This window comes from Sminthopsis crassicaudata, chromosome 4 (assembly GCF_048593235.1).
Source record: "Sminthopsis crassicaudata isolate SCR6 chromosome 4, ASM4859323v1, whole genome shotgun sequence".
Lineage (NCBI taxonomy): Eukaryota > Metazoa > Chordata > Mammalia > Dasyuromorphia > Dasyuridae > Sminthopsis > Sminthopsis crassicaudata.
In genome coordinates, this window is record NC_133620.1 from 43,994,148 (window position 1) to 44,007,211 (window position 13,064).

The following is a 13,064-nucleotide window of genomic DNA, read 5'->3' on the forward strand; positions in this document are numbered from 1 at the left end:
GCCAAAAGAATCAAAAGAAAGCCAGTTTCTCAGCAAAAAAAAAAAAAAAAAAAAAAAAAAAAAAAAAAATTTGAAGAATTGAGTTTATTTTTCTACATTTTAAAAAATGCAATAAAAATATTTTGTAAAAATCTCCATCTTTTATGAGGCATTTAAGGTTACATATATACAAATGTAATCTAAATTGTCAAAACATTTTTAAGGAACAACCCTAATTTTGTAGGCTAAACTAAACATTCTACTCTGCTGACTATTCTTATTTTCCTGCTATGAATAAACTTTCAAAAGGCAAGGTTTGATGCAGCCTCATTTGAATCATAATATCCAACGTCCTTCTGCAAAGTGAGCATCTTTAATAAAATGTGGAGAATTCCTAATGGCTATTGCTTTAATAAGAACGGGGAAAAAAATAACATATCTAAAATGAGACAAATATTTCGACTTTACCAGCAGATTTGCTTATATGTGTGTGTGTTTTTTTTAACAATTATCATAAATGGAAAATAAATCCAATATTAAATTAAGCCGCATCAAAATCCCATTACGTGTTGATAGAAGTGAAACTCCATATACTTTCATAATCATAGATAATGTGTGTGTATGAATGAACCAAGATCAGTGCTTTATGTAGAGAACTCCAGCTAAGAATCCTACTTATAAACAGCTAAGCTTAAAAGACAGGTGGGATGAAATCAGATTGGGCAGTTAGATGGAGCACTAGGCTTGCAGTCAGAAAGACTCATTTTCCTGAGTTGAATCTAGTCTCAGATACTTAGTATCTGTGTGATCCTGGTCAAGTCACTTAATGTTGTTTATTCAGTTTACTCATCTCTAAAATGAGCTGGAGAAGGAAACAACAAAGCAGCCCAAGATCTTTGCCAAGTAAACCCCAAATGGGTTTACGACAGTCATACATGACTGAATAAGGATGAATTAAAGGCCAGGATTATATTAAGCAAATAATAAATAATGGAGAGAACACAGAGACCTGGACTTAAGCCTAATTTCTGCCACTGACCTCAGGGAAGGGCTGCAGCCAATCTAGGTTAGCAGAAGGAGTTCCCTAGTTGGGGTGAATAAGACAGAAGGAAGAGAAGCACAAAAGGCTTTGAAAGGTAGAGGGGTTACATTTCAAGCTCTAACTTTACTTTCCTCAGTCCCAATTCTTTCTTTGATTGGTTCTCTCTACAGGTGCTCAAAGAACATTATCTGCTTAATGTTGATAGAGTCCTCTCATGCCATGTCAGGATTTTTTTTTTTTTTTAAAAGACAGAACCCATATGACACTGATCAATGTCAAAACAGTGGGCGCTAACTCTATTCAGTATTCCTTGCAGTATGGTCTTTCCAGATTCTCTTTACCTGTAGGAGGGAACCACTTCAAAAGCAACCCCCCTCGGCCCAGCGCATCCAAAAATGAAACTTCTCTTTACAGTAGATATGATTCCTGACCTAATAGGTGACACTGAAAATAAAACGACAGTCTCTCATGAAGCAGCCTCTGCTCCACAGCCCCCCAGCGAGTTAAGATACTGTGCCAGCAATGAGGTCTCTATCTTGATTGGAAAAATTTTCATTATGTGGACTAATGAGCCATTGGTCCACACCTGGAATCTTTTTTAAACTGTATAGAAACATTCAAATAGAACAGCAGGGAATTTAGTGAGGGTTTCTCCCCACCAGCTGCCAAAAAAGAAAAAAAAAGTATGCTCATGTACAGATGATTTCCATGACAAACTTTAGGAGTCAAATTCTCAACAAGAAACCAGGATTTTCCCACCTAGCTGGATCCAATTCCTGTTCTTTCATCTCTGTGTTGTGAACCTTGTATGTATGGAGTGCTACTAATTGTCAGAATGTTGAATTTGGCATATCTTCCCATTCTGATGCATTCTCATGAGATCCTAATAATCACTACTTAATTTAGTTCTGTGGCTTGAAGTCAATTCAACATTAACATTCGTGATCTGACTATAAGAATCTGGAAGAAAAAAAAAAAGGAAAGAAGGAAAACAAAAAAGAGAAAAAGAAAGAAAAAGAGAAAAAGGAAGGAAGGAAGGGAGGGAGAGAGAAATAAAGAAAGAGAAAGGAAGGAAGGAAGGAAGGAAGGAAGGAAGGAAGGAAGGAAGGAAGGAAGGAAGGAAGGAAGGAAGGAAGGAAGGAAGGAAGGAAGGAAGGAAGGAAGGAAGGAAGGAAGGAAGGAAGGAAGGAAGGAAGGAAGGAAGGAAGGAAGGAAGGAAAGAAGGAGGGAGGGAGGGAGGAAGGAAAGAAGGAGGGAGGGAGGGAGGGAGGGAGGGAGGAAGGAAGGAAGGAAAGAAGGAAGGAAGGAAGGAAGGGAGGGAGGGAGGGAGGGAGGGAGGGAGGGAGGGAGGGAGGGAAGGGAGGGAGGGAGGGAGGGAGGGAGGGAGGGAGGGAGGGAGGGAGGAAGGAAGGAAGGAAGGAAGGAAGGAAGGAAGGAAGGAAGGAAGGAAGGAAGGAAGGAAGGAAGGAAGGAAGGAAGGAAGGAAGGAAGGAAGGAAGGAAGGAAGGAAGGAAATAGCTAAATAGCTACCAAGTACCATTTTACTTTATCTTATTCTCACCTTGGCCAATGCCTCACTCTAAAATGATGGTGATGGCTGCATTTTTATGACCATGACAGTGGCTTTAGCACCTTAGAAACGTTTCACGTATGTCATCTGAAGATGAACTGCATATGCTTATTGTTCCAGAAACTCTTTTCTAAATTCAGAGAAGTTCATTATCAGATAAGAGGTAGAACGGTGAATTTTTAATCTGCCGCAACTCTCTAAGGACAACTAGCCAGAAATATAATAGGTTTGTAATTGGCATTGGTCAAAATGAGAGAATCCACCTTAATGAAGGTAAGTAATATACTAACTTCCCAATCTTTTCTCAGTCTATTAGGTTGTAAATGTACCTGGAACATAAGTGAAGCTACAGAATTTATCAATTACTGCAAACATATCAAATAGAAAAAATAAAGCACAATTTTATAATGACACAAAATTTAAAAACGTTTTTGTGCAAAATGCCAAATCCTGAAGCCCCAGGAAATGTATTACTCATCAATTACCTATTTTCTTTTTTCCATTACATCTGCATAATATAATCTGCTCTTTTTTTCCCCTTGGATCTATATAATATAGATATATTTAGAACGTACTAAAAATGATATTGTTAGGTTATCTAGTTTTGGGAAAAAAATAAAAATCAGTGAGGTGATATGGTTGATAAAGCACTAGATATGGAATCAAGAACACCTAAATTCAGATGTGACCCCAATCATTTACTAGCTCTGTGACCCTTAAACCTCTGTCTGTTTCCAGAGTACTCATCAATAAAATGGAGGTAAAATTACACCTACTGGCCAGGATTTTTGTGAGGCAAAAATAAGATAATATTTTTAAAGTGCTTTGCAAACCTTAAAGCACTATATATATACATGCCAAGAATTATTATCTGTCATTTTCATTAAACCATCTTGAATTGGAAAAAATTATGAAATGGAAAATTCCATTTTCTATTACCCACTTTATATGCATCTCTCAAATATATGTATGTGTATATGTATGTGTGTGTGTGTGTATATATATATGTATGCATATATATATATATATATATTCCTCATGAAAATCTATTTTTACACTGAATATAAAAAGAAAGTCAACTAACTAGCTATAAAAATTTTTTCATCCTAGCTCCATATTAATTTCTGACCTGATCTCTACAAAATGTCTGAAAATAAGTCCTTTTTTCTACTGACAGAATACATCTTTTCTGTGGAAATACCTCATCCTACACTAAAATTTACAAAAGGCAGCAAGAAGATGGGTGCACATAGTCTTTAATGAATCATAATGGCAATGATTATTTAATGAAATCATAAAGATTAGTGTATTTTCCTTAAAGGACAGAGTCCTCAACAATATATTATTCCCTACTATAAGAGTTAAAAAAAAAAAAAAAAAAACTTTTAAAGCACTGAGAAGAACCAAAGTTCTCTGGACGATGGCCTTAATAAAACTTCCTTCTCTCAGTTCCTTTAAGTTTACCTATAGAAATTGCTATTCTTGTTTCTGCAAAATGGGCTTGTCAACCCAAGCCCAAGAGCACAGATTAGAAAAAAAAGAAATGCTGAAGTAAACAAGTACTGAATGTAGAAGCTAGAGAAGATTATTTTTAAGCCTTTCAAAATGTAATTTTTTTTTAAAGTAGTCTACATGCTATTTCCCTGAAGTATTTCTAAGCGTCTGGCCTAAGAATCAAGCAAAAGTCTCACACTGTGAGAAATATACTCAATTTTTTTTTAAAGAAATGGGTAACATCACAGAGAAAACACCAAAGGAACTAAAACTAGTTTTCAAAAAAAGATCTGATGGATTTATTTGGGAGTTTTAGAACTATTACATTAACACTTGAGGTGACAATGGGGGAGAAAAAAAAAAAGAACCAAGGTACCTACCACAAATTGCTTTCAATTTCACTAGGAATAAATGTAGTCAATAAATATAAAATCAACAATAAAAGATAGCTTTTAGTTCCACTAAACCATAGTTAAAACATTCATAGATTATTTTTGGAACTTATAATCACTTACTCTGCAAAACGGCATTGTATGGAGTAAGTAGAAAACAATACTAAAAAATAAACCACTTTTCAGTCACGAAAATTGAAATTCTAGTTACTTCAATAATATACATCAGTATATTTGAAAAAAGGAAAAAAATGATGACTATTAAAAAACTAATCAAAGAAATCATCCAAAAAAGATGATAGTCAATGAATTACTTATCCTCACTCATCTCATTATAGAAAAGTTTGATGTTTTTGTGAGTATTTAAAAGCCTTTATTTTGTACATTGTAAAGGGCTACATCTTACCTTCTGTACCCTGTAAGATGCTGATTGCAAGGAGAAACCAAAGACTTCGCATTCTGCAACCAGAAGACACCATTATTGATCCCTTTAAATATTTCCTTTATATTCCTTAATGAATCCAGTTAAAAATTCCCAGCTTCATTGAACCCAGCAGTGTGCATCATTGATCCTCATATCTGAAAGAAAAAAAAAAAAAATCCATCATTCACTATGTGCCATAAATATAGAATTATAATGCTTTTGTAAAAATGTAGGAACTCACCAAGTTTACAACTAATCTAAAAAGACAAACAAAAAAATAAACATATAGGTCAGTTCTATAATAATATGCCTAGTGTTCAGAGGCACTGAGAGAGGGAGAATGGTATAGAATTGGCAGGATTTGAAATTCGAAAACCTGGATTCAAATCTCTACTCTCTGATTTACTACTTCTGTATGACCTTGGGGTCAAATCCTCTAATTTCTCTGGGCTTTAGCTTCTATCTCTGTAAAATATAAGGAGTGACCCAAATGACCTTTGAAGTCTATTCCGGGTCTAAATATAAGATCCTACAACAGTCTATATTTAAATCTTAACTCTATGAGTGCTCAAAGCACTAGATAAATGTATTGTAAAATCCTGAAGTGCTAATTTACAGAATATTTAACATCCCCGTTGAATGAGCCTCTTCCATTCACTTGCAAAAAAGGAGCATTTAGGACTTCCTGTAACTATTTTGATGGCTGTGGGAAGAAAGGGAGATTGGTCAACTCTGGCTATTAAAACTAAATATTCTCATAAAAATTAAGCAAGAAAACAGTTAAATAGCGGATTAAATGTAAGAAAGGTGTGAGAGTAGGGTAAATTGAATGATTTGCCTATGTCCAAGAAATCTGAATCCCTGAAGGAATCAAATTGGGATGTTTTAATGCTTGGTCTTGTCTAACTCTACATGGTTGAACAGATCCCTGAACCAGTTGTCAATCTTACAAAAAATGTTTAAACCAAGCTTTCTAAATTCAAAAAAAAAAATTCTATCTAATAAACAACTCGTGATGAAAGGAAGCATATATTTTCAAACTAGTTCAGATCTATAGTCCAGAAACTGACAGTCAGGAACCAGAAGGGGAAAACCTATTCATTGATTGAGACTGTTTTATACCCACTGATTAATGGAGTTACCTATAAAAACATGATAAAGAACAAAGTAAAATGTGTTATCTGCTTCCAAGTTGTTGTTTTTTTTTTTAAATCATCTTTATATATGAGTACATACAGAAGTTATTACTAATGGCTTGAGGCAAATGAATAGAGCAACTACATTCGATTTTTAGGTAAGCTACCCAGTAGTGATCGGGCCCTAGAAATGGACCACCTAATACAGAAAATGTTTAGAGCACTAGATTCAATCCCCCAAGTATTCTCTTTATACATGTGAACAAAGAAACCAGAAATGATTATGATTAAAATTCAGCCAAGCACCCACACATTTATGTACTGACTATACTCTGGGGAAGGCCTCCCCCCTTCTGCCCAGGTAATCCAGGTAAGGTGTTCTAACCTAGGTGACAAATCCTCCCCAACACTCCACCCCACCTAGAAAATAGCAGAACACTAAGCAGAACATGATTTCTATTCTGGGAGTTAACATTATTTAGGAAGAAACTGAACCTCTTAAAAATAAAATCAGTCTGGGTAAAGAATGCATTCTGCCTTTCATCCTTAGGTGGTACATTACTTTAGTCTATTGACCCGTAGTTCAAAGAAAGCGGAGTACCACTAGTATGAGATGTTCTATTATTCCCTGCTTTGGAAACTGGGAAAAAGAGAGGAGACAGCTTGTAAGAACCACACTGTGGCAACTCCCTTAAGTCTTTCTCTCTGTCTGTCTGTCTCTTTTCTCCCACCCTTCCTCTTCTATTCCCAAAGGAAAACCTTTAGAGAAACCGTGACAGGAAGCAGGGACAAAAACAGCCTCTCTCTCTCTCTCTCTCTCTCTCTCTCTCACTCTCTCTCTTCTCCTCTCTCTCTCTCTCCTCGGTGTCCACAGCCCTGCAACAAACCTGAGAGATGCTAGCTAGGTTTAGAACCAGCACAGGCTGCCCCCCTGAACATCAATATTTGCCCAGACTGAGAAATTCCCTAACACAAAGTGAAAAGCAAATGTTGGTTAATGTTTTTACCCACCTAGAGCTGGTATCACATTTACGAATCACCGTAGTCCTAGGGTGGACACAGAACTGCACTAACTCGAAGGGAATCCCTTATAGAACAGATCAGGGAAAGAGAATGAAGAAGAAGAGGATGGGGGTGGGGGGAGGGGGAAAAGAGCCCAACAGAAAAACCAGAGGGGCATCATGTGATAAGCTCAAAAAAATTTGCTTGCATTATGACATGTCCAAGATGTTTTAAAAACATTTTATTCAACAAAGTGACTTTCCCTAACAAAATGGCTACTTTCTAACAAATTTGACTCCTTTCTCCTGATTTTACTTAAATCTCAGGTGTTTTCAGTTCAAATATTCAGAATTCCTTTGAATCACATTATTCTTCAAAACTGAAATCCTTGTTTTTTTTTCTAATCCATTATATAGTATATTAATTTTCTTAACATCAGAGATAACTGATTTAACTGCTCTCATCCCAGATTTATTATATTTAATAAGTAAGAATTGAGGATCAATGGGGGGGGAGGGGAGAAGGGTTTCTTCCACTATTGCTTTAATTCATTCAGACTAAGAGGTGGAAAGGGACTCAATAAATATCAAATGCAATCCCACCATTTCTCAGATGAGGAAAATAAAGCCTAGGGGAGTATAAAGTGAATAGCCCACCATAAAACAAAAGATACATGTCAGAAGCAGGATCTGACTCTATCTTACTGCCCCCCCACATCCCATCCATCACACCACAATGTGTCTCCACTGACACCACATGTCAGACTTCTAGATTAGCAACTCTATTTCTTCATACTCTCAAATGCTTATGACATTTATTATTTATTATGACAAGGGATCAAAACTGTGCTAGACCAAGAGAAGGCAAAGAGAATGAAAGAGACCCTGCCCTCGAGGAAGTTCCATTCCAATTGAACATACATAGGGACAAATTATGTATGAATTAAACATAAAGTAATTTCTGCAGAGAGCATCAGAAACTGAGATCGAGTGAGAATTATTTAAATCAAGACAAAGCAAATTAATAAAGTTTTATCTACAAATAATGATTATTTCTATAAAAAAAAAAGTATTTCTATATGCTCTCAATTATTACTTTTTATAATGGTAAAGTTTCTTAAACTTCCAGAAAAGTGTGTTTGTGCGTGCATGTGCATGTAAATAAAGACATAGAAATGGAGAAGACAGGCCTGGATTTCTTCACCTAAATTATGTGTAATGGAACGCTTTTTTTTGCTTTTTTTAGTCAATTAAAGTTTATGAACCTCTCTCAGAGTCATGTTTTTAAAACCATAAAATATGTAAGAGGACAAAATGAACACGTAACATAGAAAAATACAGTTACCAAAAGGTTTTTTTGTTTTGTTTTGAAAACAACAGTCATTGATTCTGGGCAATAAATCAGAGTAGTCTTCCATAATATTTCATCTAGTGTCTGAACTCAAGTGGTCCAGGTCCTCAGGCAGGGTCTCAAGCATAATGGGAGTTTTCTCTAGATGGGCAGCACTGGACAGTCCTTTGTAATAATCAAGAATAGCCACTGAGAACTCAGGATTGCCTCCAGACATAGCAACAAAATAGCATTTTAGTGGGAAATTCCAGAAACAAAATAAAAATAAAACAAAAAATTAAATTAAAATTTATTCTTGAAATTAAAAATTAGAGCAACACACATGCTTTCATTCTATCCTGTCAGGAGCTTACTTAAGGGGAAAGTCAGAAGTTCCCATGTTTCCCATGACCCACTTAAACTTAATTCCATTAAATTAAGCTCTGAAAACAAAAAATGTTCTCCAGGTATTTTAGGATAGAGTAGAAATGCAATTGATGCTCCCTCATTCAGACCATCGGTACCTTCCTTAGTTTTTTTGTCCTTGCATCTCTCAATAAAATTTAAACTATATAAATTAAACAAAAGTTAAAGCTTACAGATTTTATTGCTAAAAATTAAATCGGGTGGAAGCAGGAGCTTATATCCATCCCCAACTGCCTGATATTAAACAGTTCTGCGCCTCAATATTATCAGCTATTAAAATAAGGTAAATTACATGAAGATGGTGTAACTCTCTTTCCAGGGCACAAGCAGATCTGGAGACTGAGGCACTTACGTGTATTAGTATAAGAGGCTTTATCAGAAGCTCACCCATACCAGGTCCAATAGCAAACAAAGTCACAGCCCTGGTATCAAACATCTCTCAGTATAATTGATTATATAAATTTCCAAAGGAATAATGTAAGAACATTGAAGAGTGTAAAATACTGGAGAGATATCAAGAGGTATTAGGTTATCCTTGGGGATTCAGAGACAGAGAGCTAGACAGCCCCTCAGGGATAACCATTCAGTCCAATCCTTTCATTTGACAACAAGAAACTGAGAACAGGGATGTGAAAAAACCTACCCAGTTTAAGCACTGAGGGAAATGGGCATGAGCCATTTGAACTCAGGTTCTCTGCCTTCAGAGCCAGGGCTCTCTTAGGATTGTATTATCCAGAAGGCCCCCAATGAATCTGAAATCCATTTTTCACAGGGATCCCACATAAACAGCCAAAGTGAAGCAAAAGCACATACCTAACAAATAAACATTCTGTCAACAATGGCTACAGAGTGTAAAAAGCTAAAAACCAGACCCCAACAACATGCACGGAAAAATGCGATTAATTCATCATCTGTCACACCCAAACGACTAACCATCACCCAATTCCATGTACCCTACAGGCTGTCCTCTTTATGATCTGACCAAGCAATTAGAACATCAGTGTGTGGATGAGATGCATTATTAGGCACAAGTGAAAGAACGTCAGTAAGCCTTTCAAATGTTGCCAGTTCGGGTGAAGAATCTGAGTGCCCACAATGGTGTTCTAATGCACCTTAAAAAAAATGTCAGCGAGATAATGCCTTTGAGCGGCTTGCCTACATGGACAACTTTTAAAAACTTGAGCTCTTTCTTAAAATGGCCAGCAATCAGACTGCGTTCTGTCATCCATTACTTCAATGAGTTCTTGTTTGTGGGAAGAAAAGGAAGGAAGAAATCGGAGGACTCGGAGAGATTGATGACCACCTTCTAGGAAACAGCTTCCAGGATAGGAAAACCTCTGGCAGAGAGGGAAAATGAGCAGGGGGGGAGAAGGGGGACAAAAACCCAGCCATACCACCAAAGCCTCCTTTGTGGTACTTGGCCAGGAATGAATGCTTCATGGACACATTTTAAGCATACTAAAGACCTAGTGTATTCTCAGCTTAACTCTTGAAAATGGCTATGTCACACAACTGCAAAAAGTAAACATCAGCCTGGAGAAGGGCTTGGTGTAAATGGTTATGTTTCTGACAAACAGAAACAGGGAGTTGTAATGCGTCTAGAAAGTCGCCGCCTATTCCGATCAAATGAAACTTGAGTCCATCTGTCTGCTCTGTCATGACAAGGGCAGAGAATGTCAAATAGAGCTCTGCGGCCTCCAGATTCCATAAAACTCCCATCCCCCAAGATTTACTCGTAAAAGGAAAATGAACTTCAAAATACGATTTGGAAAACCAGAAGTCAAAGAACTTTCATGCTGCTCTAATCCAAATTTAAAGCAATTCTCCAAAGAGAACAATTTTAATGGAAATCCAAATACTTTTTAAAAACCACAATCAACTAAGACTAAAAGGAACAGACATCACAATACTTAATCAACTATGGTGAAACTAATCCCAAGAAAAATGCTACCCCAAAAGCGAGCTGGAGCCAAAGGACACTTACGCGCAGAGATGTGGCTGACAGACTTGTCTTTCAGACCATGTAATTGCCTGAAAAGGGAGACAGACAACAGCATCTCACAAAACAAAACAAAAACAGCAAACAAAACCAGAAAGACCATATTAAATTGCCTTTCAGCAAACAGAAGGGACGATTACTTAAAGTGTTTCCCCTACACTAATAATGTGTTTTCCTACAGGCTTTAATAAACCTTTTCAAGGGACTTCAGAAAGCTTATGTCTTGAGAGCCTGGGAGGAGGTCAGAAGGTAGTCGGGCAATGGACAGAAAGGAGAGAAAAAAGTTCCTTAATGCTCAATGACATTTCATTTCAAAGCAGGAGAAAAAGATACAGAAAATAGCCTCTCTGGCTATAAACACCGGTGATTTTAAATAATCCAATCCGCTTCTGGCTGAGAATTATAAATGCCCTAATCCCTTCCTTCCTCATTTTATATCTCGCTATCTATGAAGAAACAAACGACTTAATTTTATTTTGAGTAGGCATCAAAACAGTTATAAAAAGCAAGCATTTGTGCTTGCTTGCACATCAACCACAAGCCCGAGTCTACCAAGCTTCCCTCATGAGGTGTTGAAGATTTTAAAAATAATCCTAAGTATTCTATTGACTCTGACATGCAATAAGTCAATCACTGCATCCCTACTATTAAATCGACATATGTTCCAGAGTTGAAGGGTGAATTCCAGGAAAGGGCCTCAGCACTGTTCATATCCCAATAGGCTTCGCTATCTTATGCTCGGCTTGCAAGGTAACAGACAGCAGCAGGCCCACAGATAGTAAGTAACCTGTGTTTATTTATTAGCAGCACTAGTCTGTCAGCAGGGGTACTTAAAGGGAAAATACCACTAAAGCATCTTAATAGTTTTGTATTAGTGCTTCGCTACTGGGAAGTATGGCTTACCCACAGAATTGTAAACCCAAGTCCTGACAGAGGGAGAGAGAAAGAATGAAGGCAAAAAGAGGAAGAGGAGACAGAAAAAGAGAATAGAAAATCCTTTTGTTGATATCACTTTAAGTGTAAATGAGCCATATAGTACTATAGTTGTTTCCCATTAACAGGTTTATCTTTAAGAGGAAAAAGGCTAAAACTGGCTTTCTTCCCAACCAAAATGGATATTTCATTCAAAATACTACAAAATTAAGGACTTATCCCTAAAGGACTCGGCCTAGGTTTCTTCCTCCTCAAGGAATACCTATTAACACCTAGAATCTTGGACTTCTACCACAAAATAGAATGAAGAAAAAAATATGGGAAAATGAAAAGAGAAAATTAAGTACGTGACCGGACCAAAGTCATCCATCTTTCCACTAAAAGCCATCTACGGAAATTCCACAGAATGTGTGGGGCAGGAAGCACTGTGTAAATTTTTGGCGCAGCTTGAAACTAAATGGAATAAATCAGTTCATATTCTGAATATAAACCAAAACCAAAATTTCCCCAAACCAGTCTTTTTGGATCTTACTTTCCCTTAATCACCAGTGCTGAATTTGCCCAAGAAAGCAGTCTTACCCTGAAAAGAGCAAGAAAACATGCTCCGCCCCCACCCCAAATTGGTGATTTTACAAGTTATTACGAAACCCAACTGTCCATTTCTGCTATTCAAAGGATAATAAATTTCATATAATTTATTATTTTCCTTTCTAATCAACATTTCAACTTAATGCAACCCTCCTTTGTTCTTTTTCTTTTCCAATTTACTCAGAGCTACTTTCCTGGAGGGACTGATTTTGCCCCCTCTTGGGAGTTCAATAAGCCAAGTCAACTTTTTCCTAGTGCTAATCAGAAAGGTCCTTTTGGCTCTAAGCATTGTTCTTTTGCCAGGTTCAGATTTTTCCGTCATTCCCTCCTCCTCGGTTCTTTAAAACCTTTCTCCCTCCTTTCTTCCTTTCTCTCTCCTACTCTTTCTCTCCTTTCTTCTTCTTTAAACTATTCCTCATTTTTATTTGAATGAATCGGAAGGAAGGAAGGAAGGAAGGAAGGAAGGAAGGAAGGAAGGAAGGAAGGAAGGAAGGAAGGGAGGAAGGGAGGAAGGGAGGAAGGGAGGAAGGGAGGAAGGGAGGAAGGGAGGAAGGGAGGAAGGGAGGAAGGGAGGAAGGGAGGAAGGGAGGAAGGGAGGAAGGGAGGAAGGGAGGAAGGGAGGAAAGGAGGAAGGAAGGAAGGAAGGGAGGAAGAGAGGAAGGAAGGAAGGAAGGGAGGAAGAGAGGAAGGGAGGAAGAGAGGAAGGAAGGAAGGAAGAGAGGAAGAGAGGAAGGAAGGAAGGAAGGAAGA

At 37.3% G+C, this 13,064-nt stretch overlaps 1 protein-coding gene across 27 annotated transcripts in view; it reads right to left on the reverse strand.

Annotated features, from left to right (window-relative positions):
• ADGRL2 (adhesion G protein-coupled receptor L2) overlaps positions 1 to 13,064 on the reverse strand; it is an 809,217-nt gene that overhangs the window by 172,796 nt on the left and 623,357 nt on the right. For 26 of the 27 annotated variants that reach the window (XM_074266407.1, XM_074266405.1, XM_074266410.1 and 23 more), the window contains one exon: positions 4,884 to 5,056. In XM_074266407.1, the coding sequence (XP_074122508.1) occupies positions 4,884 to 4,956 (73 nt within the window). In that variant the 5' untranslated portion in view covers positions 4,957 to 5,056. Of the gene's footprint in view, positions 1 to 4,883; positions 5,057 to 7,048; positions 7,068 to 13,064 lie in introns of those variants that run through there. The other variant, XM_074266414.1, reaches the window with a different exon arrangement.